Source organism: Salvelinus fontinalis, chromosome 1 (assembly GCF_029448725.1).
Source record: "Salvelinus fontinalis isolate EN_2023a chromosome 1, ASM2944872v1, whole genome shotgun sequence".
NCBI classification, from domain to species: Eukaryota; Metazoa; Chordata; class Actinopteri; order Salmoniformes; family Salmonidae; genus Salvelinus; species Salvelinus fontinalis.
Genome location: NC_074665.1, coordinates 95,545,279 through 95,563,305, shown reverse-complemented (window position 1 = coordinate 95,563,305; position 18,027 = coordinate 95,545,279). Strand labels below are relative to the sequence as shown.

Sequence of the window (18,027 nt, the reverse complement as noted above, 5' to 3'; positions counted from 1 at the left end):
AAGTCGCTCTGGATAAGAGCGTCAGCGAAATGACTTAAATGTAAATGTAAATGTAAAGCATGATGACACGTTTAAACATGTCCTAGTTGATAAGGTATCTGAACAGTAGTGGAGGTTGTGTTTACCTGGTCTGAGGAGTCTGGCAGGTAGGACAGGGCTGTAGCCAGGCTGCCTTGTGAAGCTAGGAGACCAGCATAGTGAGTCAGCTTGTCAGCCAGGATAGGACTCTGTACAACCACCTCGCTGTTCCTCAGACGCTCCACAGACTTACGCAGAACCATCATCTTCTCTACCAAGTCCTGGCGGTCAATCACACAGACGACATAACGTTTACTACCTGGTTCCTACGACGTCAATACAGATAGTATCTGTGGCCAGTTATCACATCATAACACTAAGGGTTCACTTGGAAAAGTGACTTCCATGGTTAAATTAAGGATAAATATATAGATAAACTATTTGTTACCTCTAAAACCAGGGGAGATGAGCAGTCCCTCTGCAGGGCCCAGCATTCCACTAGTTTTTCAATGTTCCCAGAGCAAATGTAACAGAGACATGCCTGCAGACAGCGTTTCTCTGTCCTCTCCCCCTCCAGACGCGACCCCAGGGTCTCTACAGTACCAGGAGAGGGAGGGAGAGCAAGGAAGAGAGGGAGAGAGAGTAGTAGAGGTTAGATAGAAGATGTAACAGAGACATGCTTGCAGACAGAGTCCTCTCACCCTCCAGATAGTCTATATAGGAGAAAAGGAGGGAGGGGTTGGGAACAGGAAGCAGAAGAGCTACATAGCATAGAGATCGGTTATAGTCCTACCAGGAGAAAGGGAGGGAGGGGTTAGGAACAGGAAGCAGAAGAGACCATCAGGTACAATCAAGTCTCTCTTGTGAAATAGATTTCTAGTGACTGCAGAAATAAGTGCTGAACTCAAGGTAAAAGCAAGTCAGGGTTTACTTATTCCTTTGTTACAATCCTCAACATCCTGGTGTTCTTACCACACAGATGAGCAAACTGTTTGGGATGAGCGTAGGTCAGGAGAGCAGCGAGGGCCTCCTTCCAGTTATCCAAGTCACAGCTCTGCACCATGTCTCCCCAGTTCTGGGTCACCACGGATGAGATCAGCTGAGGACGGTCGATAGTAGACTTAACCATGTTGGATTTATTCATGTTGACTCAGTAAATCAGATTATTTTGCACTGTTGATATAAAATTACTATATTCTGAACGAAACTAACTTTGCTAGCTAGTAATCAAGTCAAACAAATATAATATAAATCAAATAGTCGTGTGGGTAAGTCCCAAATTGGCACCGGTTCAAAAGTTCCCCGTCTTACCATAGAGATGCTGTTCCTCTGCTTGTCCAGGTATGTCCTCCGTCTTACCATAGAGATGCTTGTCCAGGTATGTCCTCGTCTTACCATAGAGATGCTGTTCCTCTGCTCGTCCAGGTATGTCCCCGTCTTACCATAGAGATGCTGTTCCTCTGCTCGTCCAGGTATGTCCTCCGTCTTACCATAGAGATGCTGTTCCTCTGCTCGTCCAGGTATGTCCTCCGTCTTACCATAGAGATGCTGTTCCTCTGCTCGTCCAGGTATGTCCCCCGTCTTACCATAGAGATGCTGTTCCTCTGCTCGTCCAGGTATGTCCTCCGTCTTACCATAGAGATGCTCGTCCAGGTATATCCCCGTCTTACCATAGAGATGCTGTTCCTCTGCTCGTCCAGGTATGTCCCCCGTCTTACCATAGAGATGCTGTTCCTCTGCTCGTCCAGGTATGTCCCCCGTCTTACCATAGAGATGCTGTTCCTCTGCTTGTCCAGGTATGTCCTCCGTCTTACCATAGAGATGCTGTTCCTCTGCTCGTCCAGGTATGTCCCCGTCTTACCATAGAGATGCTGTTCCTCTGCTTGTCCAGGTATGTCCCCGTCTTACCATAGAGATGCTCGTCCAGGTATATCCCCGTCTTACCATAGAGATGCTGTTCCTCTGCTCGTCCAGGTATGTCCCCCGTCTTACCATAGAGATGCTGTTCCTCTGCTTGTCCAGGTATGTCCTCCGTCTTACCATAGAGATGCTGTTCCTCTGCTCGTCCAGGTATGTCCCCGTCTTACCATAGAGATGCTGTTCCTCTGCTTGTCCAGGTATGTCCCCGTCTTACCATAGAGATGCTCGTCCAGGTATATCCCCGTCTTACCATAGAGATGCTGTTCCTCTGCTCGTCCAGGTATGTCCTCCGTCTTACCATAGAGATGCTGTTCCTCTGCTTGTCCAGGTATGTCCCCGTCTTACCATAGAGATGCTCGTCCAGGTATATCCCCGTCTTACCATAGAGATGCTGTTCCTCTGCTCGTCCAGGTATGTCCCCGTCTTACCATAGAGATGCTGTTCCTCTGCTCGTCCAGGTATGTCCTCCGTCTTACCATAGAGATGCTGTTCCTCTGCTCGTCCAGGTATGTCCCCCGTCTTACCATAGAGATGCTGTTTCTCTGCTTGTCCAGGTATGTCTGCTGGGTCTTCTGCAGTAGCTCCTGTCCTCCACTGATAGCCAGCAGGATGGCCTCAGCGTATCGCCCGTCGCTCAGACACAGATCCACCGCTCCCTCAAAGTTTCCCACCAGCAGAGCCTGGCTGATCAGACCATCTGCATCTGCCACAACAGAGGCATAAAGCAACTGAATGAGATACGGAGAGTTACAGGCATATAAAGGGCCAGTTACCAGGACAACAGATTCATATTAAGCCTAACGCCGGACTAAAAAGGTTTTACATTGAACGTGTTTTTTGTTATGTGTCCGGGAAACCAGTCCGTACTGTTTAGATTTCACAGGAAGAGAGAGCTGAAGTCACATCCAACTGCTGTGATACTGAACAGAAGACAAGCAGTACCTGCTGAGACAGGGATTTGGAAGCTGATCTTCTCCTTGTCCTGTGGTTGTGGTGGGATCTGACTGAAAAAGTCAGATGGGGAGGATGAACCCGGAGTCTTGGTGGAGTCGACCGCATCCCCAGATTCTTCTGACCTCTGGAAACAAAACGAGGACAACGTACTTTTATGGAAGGTTACTGGTGATAATATAAAAAAGGTGACAGGATTCATGTTGTTATGAAAAAGAGAGCACATATCACTGCTGATACTCGTCACTGCCCTCTAGTGGACGGTGGAAGATATGCAGTCTAGACTAGAATTAGGAGTACTATAAAAGAGAACGGGCTATGTAGAGGTAGTTCCTGGACTGACCTGAGTAGAGAGGAGCTGTATCTTCTCAGCCAGATCGTTGGCATCCACTCCATATCCGTTAGGCTGCACGTTCTTCCCCAAGCAGGTGGATATCTTTCTCTCTAAATCCACTTTGCTGAAACCCAAAAGTCTCAGGAATTTGACCCGGGCTTCATCTTCAAAGTTGACCTGCAAACGTCAGGAGGTGGACAACATTAGGAACCTAAACAACCCTTGCAGAACTTGTGTTCATCATATGTCGGGATTTGGCTCCTGAGTGACGTTCTACCCAAATACATTGTACAGAGAAGCCTACTGTTCATGGAAATGAGTCATCTCCATGGGTGTCCTGTGAGTCCTACTACTGTTCATGGAAATGAGTCATCTCCATGGGTGTCCTGTGAGTCCTACTACTGTTCATGGAAATGAGTCATCTCCATGGGTGTCCTGTGAGTCCTACTACTGTTCATGGAAATGAGTCATCTCCATGGGTGTCCTGTGAGTCCTACTACTGTTCATGGAAATGAGTCATCTCCATGGGTGTTCTGTGAGTCCTACTACTGTTCAGTCTGAAGGACAGACAGGACCACAGACGTCACAGATAACTGGACTTTTTAAAAAACATTTTGGCAATTAAGCAACGTTTCTACTTAACGAGGGTCAGATGAACTCATCGATACCATTTTAGCATGCTAACAGTTCCAGGAGACTTCCAGTCATTGTGCTAACGCTAGTTAGCAATGGCTCCCGAAACTACCTTCAAAACTGCATGCAGAGGCAAAAATGGTATCCATGAGATCATGTGACTCTGGGTGAGTAGAAACAGGGATTAAATGCCAAAATATCACACTGTCTCTATAATATTACATTGTTTGACCCTGGGGTATGTAGAAAAGTTGCTTAATTGCCAAAATCGTCCATTATTCCTTTAAAATGAACCGTTCATGCCACTGTGCAGTGTCATAACACCTACCAGGAGAAACTTCCATATGTCCTGTTCAGAGTCTGTGGGAGCCTTGTGGATCTTGGCCTGGCAGTAGTCTGACAAGGATCCAGATTGCAGAGCAGCCTGCAGCTCCCTGGAACGTAGGAGGAGCTCTGTTTCCGTGGTGACTTGGCTCACAAACACCTGCCTGGGGACAGGGACGGGCTGTGGGCTCTGGGCCGGAGCCTTAGGACTCTCAAAGGTGATCAGCTTCCCACCAAACTACAAGGAGAAGAGGATGGGGGGAAAATGTACTATTACTATGATGCAGTCCGTTATAATACACTGTAAGACTTGTCATAAGCACATATAGTCCCTTTATAAGTAGAGCGTGACCGAAGAGTAACACTTTACGTCATGCCTATGAATACACTTTAACCGTGTGTTTCCACCATAATCCACAGGTTGTCATGCCTAAGAATAGACTTTAACCGTGTGTTTCCACCATAATCCACAGGTTGTCATGCCCAAGTACACACTTTAACCTTGTGATTCCACCATAATCCACAGGTTGTCATGCCCAAGTACACACTTTAACCATGTGTTTCCACCATAATCCACAGGTTGTCATGCCCAAGTACACACTTTAACCGTGTGTTTCCACCATAATCCACAGGTTGTCATGCCCAAGTACACACTTTAACCATGTGTTTCCACCATAATCCACAGGTTGTCATGCCCAAGTACACACTTTAACCATGTGTTTCCACCATAATCCACAGGTTGTCATGCCCAAGTACACACTTTAACCGTGTGTTTCCACCATAATCCACAGGTTATCATGCCCAAGTACACACTTTAACCGTGTGTTTCCACCATAATCCACCCGGTTGTCATGCCCAAGTACACACTTTATCCGTGTGTTTCCACCATAATCCACAGGTTGTCATACCCAAGTACACACTTTAACCATGTGTTTCCACCATAATCCACAGGTTGTCATGCCTAAGAATACACTTTAACCGTGTGTTTACACCATAATCCACAGGTTGTCATGCCTTACTGCTTAAACGTATTGGGGTTCCTCACAATAGGCATTTACTTATGTTATTTACCTTCTAAAATACAAAAGATGGATATAAAAAGCAACAAAAAAAAGTCAAGTGCATTGTACTTACAGCGAATGAGGCTCCTACGGGCCTACGAACCCACTTGGGGGGCTTCTTCAGCGGAGCGACCAGGGTGGTCTGAGGGGTGGCTTGGGGAACTTGCAGAGGGGGCAGCACCTGGCCTGTCCCAAACGGATCCATGGTGTCAAAGGACGAGGAGATCTGTGGCAAAGTACCACACAAAGACTGCATTCCAATCTAAATATTATATAAAAAGGTAAGAGAAATGAGCAGAGGTCTTTAAATGAGGTCTACAACCATACCCTACCATTATAGCAGCAGTAGCAACCACATTCAACACTAGGCTAGACGCCTATGCCAAAATGTTACAACAATCAAATCACATCTATTCCATAAATAGTGCACTACTTTTGGCCCCTGTTCAAAAGTAGTGCACTACACAGGAAAGAGGGAACCTTTGACGTTTTAGCATTTAGCAGACACTCTTATCCAGAGCGACTTCCAGTGGCAACATGGGATTGTGGGTGGTTTCCTTTCGACAGTAAATAGACATGGCCACAGATAGAGCTGTAAGACAGATGGAGGCTCTCTACCTGATCAGCCCTGCTCTGCTGCTGGGCCTCCAGGCTTCCTCCCATCACGCTGTAAACACTGATCCACCCGTCAAACGAGGCCGCCGACAGCAGCGCTGGGTTCCTGGGACACCACTGGATGTCAAAGCACCACTGGTTGGTGGTTGGTAATTCATAGATCACCTAGAGAGACGGGAGAGAGATTGGATCACCACGACATTGTAGAGACAGATCACCTAGACAACAGAGGCATCTGAAGAAACCCTGGGCAGGGAAAGATGGCGGGGGCCTTGTGATGGAGGCCATATACACCACATGACGCGGAGGCCTTAAGAACAGAGCCGAAAAGCAGGTACCTCTCCAGTGTTTGGGTTCCAGCAGAGGATCCTGTTGTCTTTAGCACTACTGAGCAACAGCTCTGGGTCTGCTTGGCTCCACGCTATGGACAGAAGTCCCCTGAGGAGGAAAAACATCAAGCCATCATCACCGACAGTCGAGGCTTTCTCTTTTAACTTCAACTATGAAACACAACAGCCGCCGAGCTAGAAGAACTAATTATACTTTATTAATCCCTAAAAAGGAAATGTGATTGAACCACTTAATACATACACCATTAAAAACACAACAAACGACATAGACAATTAAAGTAGCACATCCCATCCCCAAAAATTATTATGTGGATTACTATTGTTAGATATTACTGCACTGTTGGAGGTAGAAACATGAAGTATTTAGCTGCACCTGCCATAACAGAGACAATATCATCACCATCATACATAACAATTCCATTTAAAGCAATGTGTGGCACAATGTCCCAAAGGCTCACCTTGTGTGGTTCTCCAGAACTTTGAGAGGGGACGTGGCAAAGCGCAGGTCCCACATCTGAATGACTGGCATGCGGTCATCTTCTGAGGCCAGGACCAACTGTGTGGCCACCTCAGGGTGCCAGAGCATCCCTGAACAGTGCATCTACAACACAACACTACATCAGACCAGAACATCCCTGAACAGAGCATCTACAACACTACATCAGACCAGAGCATCCCTGAACAGAGCATCTACAACACAACATCAGACCAGAGCATCCCTGAACAGAGCATCTACAACACTACATCAGACCAGAGCATCCCTGAACAGAGCATCTACAACACAACATCAGACCAGAGCATCCCTGAACAGAGCATCTACAACACAACATCAGACCAGAGCATCCCTGAACAGAGCATCTACAACACTACATCAGACCAGAGCATCCCTGAACAGAGCATCTACAACACTACATCAGACCAGAGCATCCCTGAACAGAGCATCTACAACACAACACAACATCAGACCAGAGCATCCCTGAACAGAGTATCTACAACACAACACTACATCAGACCAGAGCATTCCTGAACAGAGTATCTACAACACAACACTACATCAGACCAGAGCATCCCTGAACAGAGCATCTACAACACACCAGAGCATCCCTGAACAGAGCATCTACAACACTACATCAGACCAGAGCATCCCTGAACAGAGCATCTACAACACAACATCAGACCAGAGCATCTACAACACTACATCAGACCAGAGCATCCCTGAACAGAGCATCTACAACACTACATCAGACCAGAGCATCCCTGAACAGAGCATCTACAACAACATCAGACCAGAGCATCCCTGAACAGAGCATCTACAACACTACATCAGACCAGAGCATCCCTGAACAGAGCATCTACAACACAACATCAGACCAGAGCATCTACAACACAACATCAGACCAGAGCATCCCTGAACAGAGCATCTACAACACTACATCAGACCAGAGCATCCCTGAACAGAGCATCTACAACACAACATCAGACCAGAGCATCTACAACACAACATCAGACCAGAGCATCCCTGAACAGAGCATCTACAACACCACATCAGACCAGAGCATCCCTGAACAGTGCATCTACACCACACCAGATCATCCCTGAATAGTGCATCTACAACACAACATCAGACCAGAGCATCTACAACACAACATCAGACCAGAGCATCCCTGAACAGTGCATCTACAACACCACATCAGACCAGAGCATCTACAACACAACATCAGACCAGAGCATCCCTGAACAGAGCATCTACAACACAACATCAGACCAGAGCATCCCTGAACAGAGCATCTACAACACAACATCAGACCAGAGCATCCCTGAACAGAGCATCTACAACACAACATCAGACCAGAGCATCCCTGAACAGAGTATCTACAACACAACACTACATCAGACCAGAGCATTCCTGAACAGAGTATCTACAACACCACATCAGACCAGAGCATCTACAACACAACATCAGACCAGAGCATCCCTGAACAGAGCATCTACAACACAACAGCCTTTCAACATTTCTACATGCCATGTTGTGTGTTAACTTCTGGTATCCATGTCACACGGTTAACTTCTGACTAGAGTCAGTATGAGAGGGGAGCTAACATGATACAGTCCAGTCTCACAGTGGTTCCTCAGGACAGACTAGTGTACCCACCCGGTTGCTGTGGTCACCAATCTACTGTACCCACCCGGTTGCTGTGGTCACCAATCTACTGTACCCACCCGGTTGCTGTGGTCACCAATCTACTGTACCCACCCGGTTGCTGTGGTCACCAATCTACTGTACCCACCCGGTTGCTGTGGTCACCAATCTACTGTACTCACCCGGTTGCTGTGGTCACCAATCTACTGTACTCACCCGGTTGCTGTGGTCACCAATCTACTGTACCCACCCTGTTGCTGTGGTCACCAATCTACTGTACCCACCCTGTTGCTGTGGTCACCAGACTACTGTACTCACCCGGTTGTTGTGGTCACCAATCTACTGTACCCACCCGGTTGCTGTGGTCACCTATCTACTGTACCCACCCGGTTGCTGTGGTCACCTCTCTACTGTACTCACCCGGTTGCTGTGGTCACCAATCTACTGTACTCACCCGGTTGCTGTGGTCACCAATCTTGATGATGGGCTCGTTCTTCCTCAGGTCCCAGACCACTGCTTTCCCACTGGGGTTTGCAGAGGCCAGGATGTGTTGGACCTGTCTGTTCCACGACACTACACTGATATCTTCAGGAGGCTAGGTGGACGGGGAGAGAAGGAACAGCACTGTTACAAATATAGATATTCCTCCAGGAATTATTGATTGGAGAATGTCACGGCACACATTTTAGAGATTAACAAAAAAGAAAAGTGTTATTACACATCAAAAAGCAAAGCCAAAATTCCCAACACTGCCACACTGTGGAAGAGTATCGCCACAGGCTATTTCTTTGAGACTTCAGTAACATCTTGATAGGGGGAAGTGTTATGTTATTTAACATTCCCACCAGCCCACACATGTTAAAGCCACCACACAACAACCACACACACACACACACACACACACAGGCTTTCACTCTTACCTCACAAAGCTACAAAGAGGGGAAACATGGAGAAAAGGGTTCAAAATTCAATGAAGACTCATTCCAGGGATTTAAATCACCCTGGAATACCCACCATTTTGATTTAGAGAAGAAGTTCAATGGAAACAGAAGAGAACGGGACAAACTTCCCCAGAGACATTTACCTGTGACTTTGTCCCGGGTGTCATTGGATTGCTGAAATTGTTCAGATCCCAGATGTAGATCTCTGAATCGTTTGCCCCTGACGCCAACAGATTACTCTGAGAGAGAGTACATTCAAATGAGAAAACAACACATGAGGGGAATATGACACTGTACAGAACATTGGATTGAACATATCCTTTAAGTGTTCATATTAAAAGCTTCATTTAATGTAATTTAGTAGCTATTTTAAATTGCATGCCAAACTACAAGTGAGAATTGGCTAAAGACTTGACGGGCTGCTACCATTATTACCTGAAAGGGGTTGAAGTCTAGTGCTCTGACAGGCCCAGTGTGTTTGTCAGACTGTCCTATAATTGCCTCTTCCCCTGATGTTACGATGGCTTCTGGGCTATACACCGTTACCGTGCCATTATCACTGCCTCCAATCAGTCTCCCTCCCAAACCGTCTTCTCCTGCTCCAAAGTTTACCCACACCAGACTATGCAGCCTTGGGCACAGATATCAAATCACATTTTATAGGTTGAATCATACGTATTGATACAATAATATATTAACTTGATAACTCGTATAGTATTGGGTTAGCAGCTCATTTTGTTACTTACCTGTTAGAAGTAGGTAGGGACCCCTTGAGTTTCATGTCCAGGGAAGGATCGGCAAAATCCACCTGGAATATTTCCAAGGCGGCAGTGGTGTTGAACGACGCATCCAGCTGCTGAGCTGACGTGCCTGTTGGTCAACACAAACAGACCAAGAAAGAAATCTAATAAATCACAAGAACTCAAGAGTATGTTATTCAGAACTCAAAGTGAAGCCTGTTATCATCAGTTACAGGTTACAGGTCACAGTTGTAAATGAGAACTTGTTCTCAACTTGCCTACCTGGTTATTAAATAAAGTTGAAAAAAAAACAAAAACAAAAAAAAACATCACTCCTGATTTTAGAAGCCTGCTCCCAAATCTGTTTATGCACACTTGCCAAGTTAGGCAAGTTGGCTAGATAGCATAAACATATCTGGGAGGCTACTGGCAAGAATGCCTAAACATCTGTAACTATTTACTGTATAAGTGCATGACAGTCCTGATACACAAAACAGTTCTACCCTACCTAAGGTTAGGTAGAAGAGTTAGAGTTAGTGCAGGACAGGTATGTACAGGCCTGATACAGGTAACATTTGTGCCCTACCTAAAGCCAGGCAGATAGGGTGGTGGGGGGCAGGACTCCATGCTGGATGAGCTGTCCTCTGGATCTCTTTCAGCCTCATCTTCCTCTATTGGGATAGGATGCCTCTATCAAAGTCCTAAATAATGGAAAACAAGCACTTTTAATGACGTTTCAATAGTGGGGTGCATTCAGTTCAGTTCAACGTTTGCTACATTGTGTAGCAATGGTATGCACCAAACGGTGCGCACCATTCTTCAACAGCTTTTGAGGTCTGTTTGCTGCTGTTTGGTGGGTGTACGCTGATCAATATGGGTGTGACACACTGAGATACATCACCAGTGTGACCATTTGTAGCTAATCGCACAATATTGTGCAGCCCACCATACACAATAGCCCTCTGAGCCACCATAATCACACCGTTCTTCTCTTTAGCACCGTTTCCCTTGACTAAAACGTTTAACATAGCCGAAAACATTTCGAAATGTTTTTGGCTATGTTGAACATACCCCTGAAGTTATGACCCCTGGTCATTCATTACGTAAATTCTGTTGCAAAATGTTTTCCTCCAAACTGAAAAAGTTTTGCAACGAAAACGAGAGTTTCTATCGGAAAAATTCAGGTAGGTCTCTCTCAGTTGACTTCTTAAAACCCAAGGTACGCGCATTGCATTGGCCAGTAATGGATGTCATATGGGACTAGGCAACTTCTAAACACTAAGAACCCACCTACAGCTAACTGTCAAACGTTAATCGTTTCTGAATAATCAAAACAAAATATTGTAGGGCGTTACAGTGTGGGTATGGTAAATAACATGAAACATAATTTACTAACGTTAGAAGAATCAATTCCAATCACGTCTCATGAATCAACAACACGAGAAGCGAGCGTACCGTTAGATAGCGTTAGATGGATAGCTGCTGGGTGATGGGAAAACGTTGAGCTAGCTAACATCCATCATTTGGTTAGCTAGTAATACACGTCTGCTAACGGCTTTTCTTCGCCGTAATGTATATGTTCTATAATGTTAGCTAGATAGGTAATGCTAGTTGAGCTATTAGCTATAAACCATCCCTGGTTCAACCAGTTTCTTTAGATAGCTAACGGTAGATAGCTAGGCTAGTTACCGATACGTGTCATTGGCTTCTGCTAGAGCTACTAATGCTAGCTTGACAGCTAAATCATGCAGACGTGTCGTTCAGCTTATAAATCTAGTAAACTAGCTAAAAGCTAGAATAAATATATTCTAACACTATATTATTAGTACCCCCATATCTTCATATAAAAATATAAAATACATACGTCGGAATTGATGATTATCAATCTTTCTAGCTACAAATGATGTAGAAAACCACCGGGCACTCCCAACGTAATCATGGATGTTTATGCTCTTCTACGGTGGCCGACATGGTATCAAATATCACAGCAGTCAGTATCTTGATTTGACCTGTAGCTGTGTTTTGCAATGTTTTCAGTTCAGCAAAGATTGTCTCTACTCTTAACGTACAGTACCTTCAGAAAGTATTCATACCGCTTGATTTAGTCCACATGTTGTGTTTTTTTTTTTTTTTTACACACAATACCCATAATGAAAAGATGTTTTAGACATTTTTACTAATGTATTGAAAATAGAAATATAGATATCTAATTTACATAAGTCTTCACATCCCTGAGTCAATACAAGTCAGAATCACCTTTGGACGTGATTACTGCTGTGAGTCTTTCTGGGTAAATCTGTAAGAGTTTTGCACACCTGTACAATATATGGTAGTGAGAGGAAGCCCGATGGCGGGAAGCGGGATACGATGGAACCAGATGGATTTTAGCCGATATTCTACACATTTTCTTATCGATGAAACGTTTGATCTCAATACAGTTTTCTGTTCCCAAAACTATAATATGTTATGAAAAGAGTGGCCTAAGTTTTGCAGACTTTGCCCTTTGCAAAAGTTAAAAAAAAATTGCGTTGTTTAGAAGCGGCGCAAAGGCGAATTGAGTTATTGCATACGCTCACTTCACAGAGTACGGGTTCCCTAACGGACATAACGCAGATGTGTGCAAGAACACGCCAATAGGATCTCGCTAGCTCATGCTTGGCTCATTTGTTCCCATTGGAAACGAGAGGAGGTGGTCTATCTTGGTTTACTTGTAAAATCTTTGATTCATTGTTGTCTTGGTAAGCAACTCTTTCTTCTTCTTTTTTGAGATTGGGTTGGCGGATAGCATCCAACTTTTAAGGTGCATCACCGCCACCTACTGTACTGCAAAAGGCTGTGAGGCCAGTCACGGCCTTTCTTCTTCTTCTTTTTTGTCTTCTTCTTCTGTGGGGGTTTATCGACGGTTGGCATCCAACATGATGGTGCGTTACCGCCAACTACTGTACTGGAGTGTGGGCCAGAGACGGAGAAACTAAACCCTACCTGCCAGCCCCATTACTCAACAAAAAAAAGATCTAAAATATTTGAGACTATATCTAATGATGTTCTACACAATACACTCTTTAAACTAATTTCCTGTATCCCCTTCTCCCTCATACTAGATCTCAGCCTCTCTTTCCCTCTGATACTGCCCACACTAGCAATATATTCTCCACAGTCTCTGTTTCCTGGCAATAATCACACTTTCCTGTTGGATGCTTTCATCCAACAGGATGCTATCACATTTAAGGTCTTATTCAACCGGCTATATCCCATCCATAATCTTGTAAAAATAGCCTCCTATTTTCTGTCCCTTCCTGCCGACCTCCCCTCTCTGACTTTCCTCTGTACTTGAAATAAATGAAATCACTGTCCATATCAGGCTTTTAGTCTGCTCCTGCCATCTCTGCACCATCACTGTCCATATCAGGCTTTTTGCCTGCTCCTGCCATCTCTGCACCATCACTGTCCATATCAGGCTTTTAGCCTGCTCCTGCCATCTCTGCACCATCACTGTCCATATCAGGCTTTTAACCTGCTCCTGTCATCTCTGCACCATCACTGTCCATATCAGACTTTTAGCCTGCCATCTCTGCACCATCACTGTCCATATCAGGCTTTTAACCTGCCATCTTTGCACTATCACTGTCCATATCAGGCTTTTAACCTGCTCCTGCCATCTCTGCACCATCACTGTCCATATCAGGCTTTTAACCTGCTCCTGCCATCTCTGCACCATCACTGTCCATATCAGGCTTTTAACCTGCCATCTTTGCACCATCACTGTCCATATCAGGCTTTTAACCTGCTCCTGCCATCTCTGCACCATCACTGTCCATATCAGGCTTTTAACCTGCTCCTGCCATCTCTGCACCATCACTGTCCATATCAGGCTTTTAACCTGCCATCTTTGCACCATCACTGTCCATATCAGGCTTTTAACCTGCTCCTGCCATCTCTGCACCATCACTGTCCATATCAGGCTTTTAACCTGCTCCTGCCATCTCTGCACCATCACTGTCCATATCAGGCTTTTTGCCTGCTCCTGCCATCTTTGCACTATCACTGTCCATATCAGGCTTTTAACCTGCTCCTGCCATCTCTGCACCATCACTGTCCATATCAGGCTTTTAACCTGCTCCTGCCATCTCTGCACCATCACTGTCCATATCAGGCTTTTAACCTGCTCCTGCCATCTCTGCACCATCACTGTCCATATCAGGCTTTTAACCTGCTCCTGCCATCTCTGCACCATCACTGTCGATATCAGGCTTTTAACCTGCTCCTGCCATCTCTGCACCATCACTGTCCATATCAGGCTTTTTGCCTGCTCCTGCCATCTCTGCACCATCACTGTCCATATCAGGCTTTTAACCTGCTCCTGCCATCTCTGCACCATCACTGTCCATATCAGGCTTTTAACCTGCTCCTGCCATCTCTGCACCATTACTGTCCATATCAGGCTTTTAACCTGCTCCTGCCATCTCTGCACCATCACTGTCCATATCAGGCTTTTTGCCTGCTCCTGCCATCTCTGCACCATCACTGTCCATATCAGGCTTTTTGCCTGCTCCTGCCATCTCTGCACCATCACTGTCCATATCAGGCTTTTTGCCTTGCTCATTGAAACTACAACATCAACATCCCCACTACTAAGTGCTTGTTTAGCCAGTACATCAACTGCCTCGTCCCCCTCCACCCCCACATGGGCTGGGACCAAGTAAATCTTATCTGTATACCCATCTGTCTAATCCTGCCATGGGTTTGTAGCACCTCATACAGCAGGTCTTGTCTTCTACATGACCTAAAGGACTGAAGGCTCATGAACACTGCACATGAATCAGAGCAAATAGCTACTCTGTCTGGCTTGACTTCCTCCAGCCACTGAAAGGCCAACAGTATGGCCATCAGCTCTGCCGTATATACAGCCAAAATATCTGTAATACGTTTCCTGACTGCCACCCCACATTCCTGCACTACAAATGCTGACCCAGTATGTCCTGTCCTTCCCTGGCTTCCGGATTGGTACCACTAGTGCTCCTTCCAGCTGTCTGGTAGTTTCCCCTATTCCCACACGCTGTTGTACAACATCAATACCTTATCCAGTGCTTCATCACTAAGATGGGCCAACATAACATAGCACATCTCATCTTTCCCAGGTGAAGTTAACCCTGCCTTACTTATTGCCCTTTCTACCTCTGCCATGGTAACTGGTGCATTCAACACATCCTTTACATCCTCCCTCCTATCCAGCACTCTCTTGTTCTCTCTCGCCTCCTCTGACAAATTTACAGAGCTTTGCACTTGGACAAATGCGTTGGCCATCATCTCTGCCTTCTTCTCATCTTTTACTGCCACATCCTTCCCACTCGTCAACACTGGATAATCCCACTCCCTTCTGGGAAATGCCAGCTGTGAAATCCTGGAGATCTAAGAACCTATTAGCAGCTTTCACAATTTCTTCGATATTTTGTTAGTTTGTCATGTACATTTAATCACCTGCTCAATAAACACAACAAAATCCACCTCCTCTACGATTAGTATTTCAGGATCTCTCAATTGACTGACATCCACAGACTGTTGGAGATCATCCTCTGCCATAGCTTCATCATCTCTACCCGCTGCTTCGGCAATTTTCACTGCCTCAGCATAGGACACCTTCTCGACAGCCCTGACCCTTCCTACTTTGACCTCCTTCACCCTAACAGGGCACTCAGGGAACTCTGGAACGTGATTTACATCACAATGGCCACACCGTGCATCCTCAGACTCTATTCCGTTTGCAAACACTTGACAAGTGGCCTTTTTTATATTTATGACATTAAAGTGGCTTTTGTACATCAGATCCCACCACATATCTCCTAAATCCCAGCTTTACATGGGTCGGGAGAACTTCTTCATCAAACATCAATAATACAAAGCCATTTCTCCTTCTTTTCCATTCACAGTGTGGGTTAAGTGACGTGAATCAACTCTTCCTGGCATGTTCATCTTAAACCATGAAGCCTCAATCTCCATCGACACACCAGATGACACCTATTATCAAATCAAATGTTATTGGTCACATTCACATGAGTAGCAGATGTTATTGCGAGTGTTAGCGAAATGCTTATATGGACTTGAAGCGAAGCTGCCATCTCTATCGGCGCCATCTTGCTTATCAGTGCCCTACTCCAATAATCATAGCATTCACACTTTCTGCTTTTGTTCTTTTTACACAAATGAAATCAACAACTCACCACTCCTGGTCACACTGACTGACTCAACTTCTCCCAATGCATCCTTCACCTACTTTGTGACCATAAACGGGTTCCCCCCCCCCAAAAAAAACATCCTTGTTCATGAATCGCACTCGAACAAGGAATGAGGCATTATCATACCAAGGCTTATCTTGATTTACAACTTCAGGCCTTTTAGCTCCATTAGATGTTACAGTATTCCAGTCATTTCCTCTATCTTCACTCGCGCCAACAGAATCAAGCATCACCTCTGCTTCCACTGTTACTCTCCCACCTTCGGTAAGCAACTCCAGTATATATTTGGCCTTGTGTTTTAGTTTATTGTTGACCTTTTATTTACCTAGGCAAGTCAGTTAAAGAACTAATTCTTATTTTACAATGACGGCCTACCCCGGTCAAACCATCCCCTAACCCGGACGAAACTGGGCCAATTATGCACTGCCCTATGGGACTCTGATCACGGCCAGATGTGTGATACAGCCCGGGATCGAACCACTGAGATGCAGTGCCTTAGACTGCTGCGCCACTCGGGAGCTTTTGTTCTCCTGCTGAAAGGTGAATTGGTTTCACAGTGTCTGTTAGAAAGCAGACCACCATGTTCTTCTCTAAGATTTTGCCTGCGCTGACCTCTATTCCATTTATTTTTATCCTAAAAAATGTCCCTAGTCCTTGCCAATGACAAGCGTACCCATAACCAATGTTCCCTCTAAACTGCGCGCGTGGGCGGGCGCCCCAGTCCCGCCATACAGTTTGCGCAGAGAAACACGAGATTGAACTTCACCAGGTCGTTGCTGCAAATGAGAACGTGTTCTCAGTCAACTTACCTGGTAAAATAACGGTAAAATAAATTTTAAAAAACTCAACTTTCCTCAAGTTTTCTCCCTTAGTTAACACTATCAACGTTTCCCTTTACTGTGGGAATTGTCATCGAATCAATACAAAATTAGCCACTTTCAATGCAACATACCGAAACAAAACAAACTAGGCAAGACATTGTGTTGTAGGCAGAACACATCAGTGTAGGATTCTACGTCACTGACAATGTCACGTTCCTGACCTATTTATGTTAGTTGTTATGTGTGTTAGTTGGTCAGGACGTGAGGTTGGGTGGGCATTCTATGTTTTCTGTTTCTGTGTTGGTTTTGGGTTACCTGGTATGGCTCTTAATTAGAGGCAGGTGTTTGGCGTTCCTCTAATTAAGAGTCATATTTAGGTAGGCGTTGTCACAGTGTTCGTTGTGGGTGATTGTCTTCCGTGTCAGTATGTATGTTCGTGCCACACGGGACTGTAGCGTTTGTTTGTTTCGTTTCGATGTCGTCTGTTTCCTGTACGTGAGTTTATGTTTAGTTATGTAAGTTTATGTGCAGGTTTCGTTCTACGTCGTTTTCTTATTTTGTAAGTTAAAGTGTTTGTTTTCGTGTTGCCATCTTCATCGTTGTTATAAATAAAAAGATGGCTTATTTCCCGCAAGCTGCGTTTTGGTCTGAAGATCCTTCTCTCCTCACCTCATCCGAGGATGAGGAGAGCACCAGCCGTTACAGAATCACCCACCACGCTAAGACCAAGCGGCAAGGGAAAAATAAATGGAGTAAGGGACAGGAGAAAAACAAGGATTTCTGGACATGGGAGCAGATAATGAATGGAGAAGGTCCCTGGGCTAAGGCAGGAGAAAATCGCCGTTCTCAGGAAGAGAGGGAGGCAGCTAAAGCCCAGGAGCGGTGGTTTAAGGAGGCAGCAAGGAGACGTGGCTGGAAGCCCGAAAAGCCATGGGAGCAGCTGGAG

The 18,027-nt window shown here is 45.4% G+C and overlaps 1 protein-coding gene and 2 long non-coding RNA genes across 10 annotated transcripts in view; 2 read left to right on the top strand and 1 right to left on the bottom strand.

The window, feature by feature from the left end:
* The window catches only part of sec31b (SEC31 homolog B, COPII coat complex component), a 28,907-nt gene extending 16,903 nt beyond the window's left edge, over positions 1–12,004 (bottom strand). For 4 of the 7 annotated variants that reach the window (XR_008761059.1, XR_008761060.1, XR_008761061.1 and 1 more), the window contains exons 1-17: positions 11,892–12,004; positions 10,614–10,728; positions 10,034–10,157; positions 9,723–9,918; positions 9,431–9,526; positions 8,801–8,941; positions 6,665–6,807; positions 6,195–6,294; positions 5,860–6,021; positions 5,315–5,503; positions 4,185–4,418; positions 3,233–3,400; positions 2,881–3,016; positions 2,463–2,641; positions 991–1,117; positions 467–612; positions 126–299 (exon numbers count right to left, since the gene is read on the bottom strand). Coding sequence is in view for 4 of the 7 variants with exons in the window: in XM_055936733.1 (XP_055792708.1) it covers positions 126–299; positions 467–612; positions 991–1,117; positions 2,463–2,641; positions 2,881–3,016; positions 3,233–3,400; positions 4,185–4,418; positions 5,315–5,503; positions 5,860–6,021; positions 6,195–6,294; positions 6,665–6,807; positions 8,801–8,941; positions 9,431–9,526; positions 9,723–9,918; positions 10,034–10,157; positions 10,614–10,692 (2,394 nt within the window). In the remaining 3 variants the exon portion in view is untranslated. Of the gene's footprint in view, positions 1–125; positions 300–466; positions 613–990; positions 1,118–2,462; positions 2,642–2,880; positions 3,017–3,232; positions 3,401–4,184; positions 4,419–5,314; positions 5,504–5,859; positions 6,022–6,194; positions 6,295–6,664; positions 6,808–8,358; positions 8,617–8,800; positions 8,942–9,430; positions 9,527–9,722; positions 9,919–10,033; positions 10,158–10,613; positions 10,729–11,891 lie in introns of those variants that run through there. The other 3 variants (XM_055936714.1, XM_055936724.1, XM_055936754.1) reach the window with 3 other exon arrangements.
* LOC129864241 (uncharacterized) lies at positions 1,333–1,789 on the top strand. The gene is made up of 3 exons (XR_008761210.1): positions 1,333–1,396; positions 1,587–1,671; positions 1,719–1,789. It is a non-coding gene; the product is annotated as an uncharacterized LOC129864241 (long non-coding RNA).
* LOC129864246 (uncharacterized) lies at positions 2,086–2,476 on the top strand. 2 transcript variants are annotated; one of them, XR_008761211.1, is made up of 3 exons: positions 2,086–2,171; positions 2,219–2,302; positions 2,397–2,476. It is a non-coding gene; the product is annotated as an uncharacterized LOC129864246 (long non-coding RNA). The 2 variants fall into 2 exon arrangements; XR_008761216.1 differs by having other exon boundaries at positions 2,350–2,421.
* Positions 12,005–18,027: the final 6,023 nt, after the last annotated feature.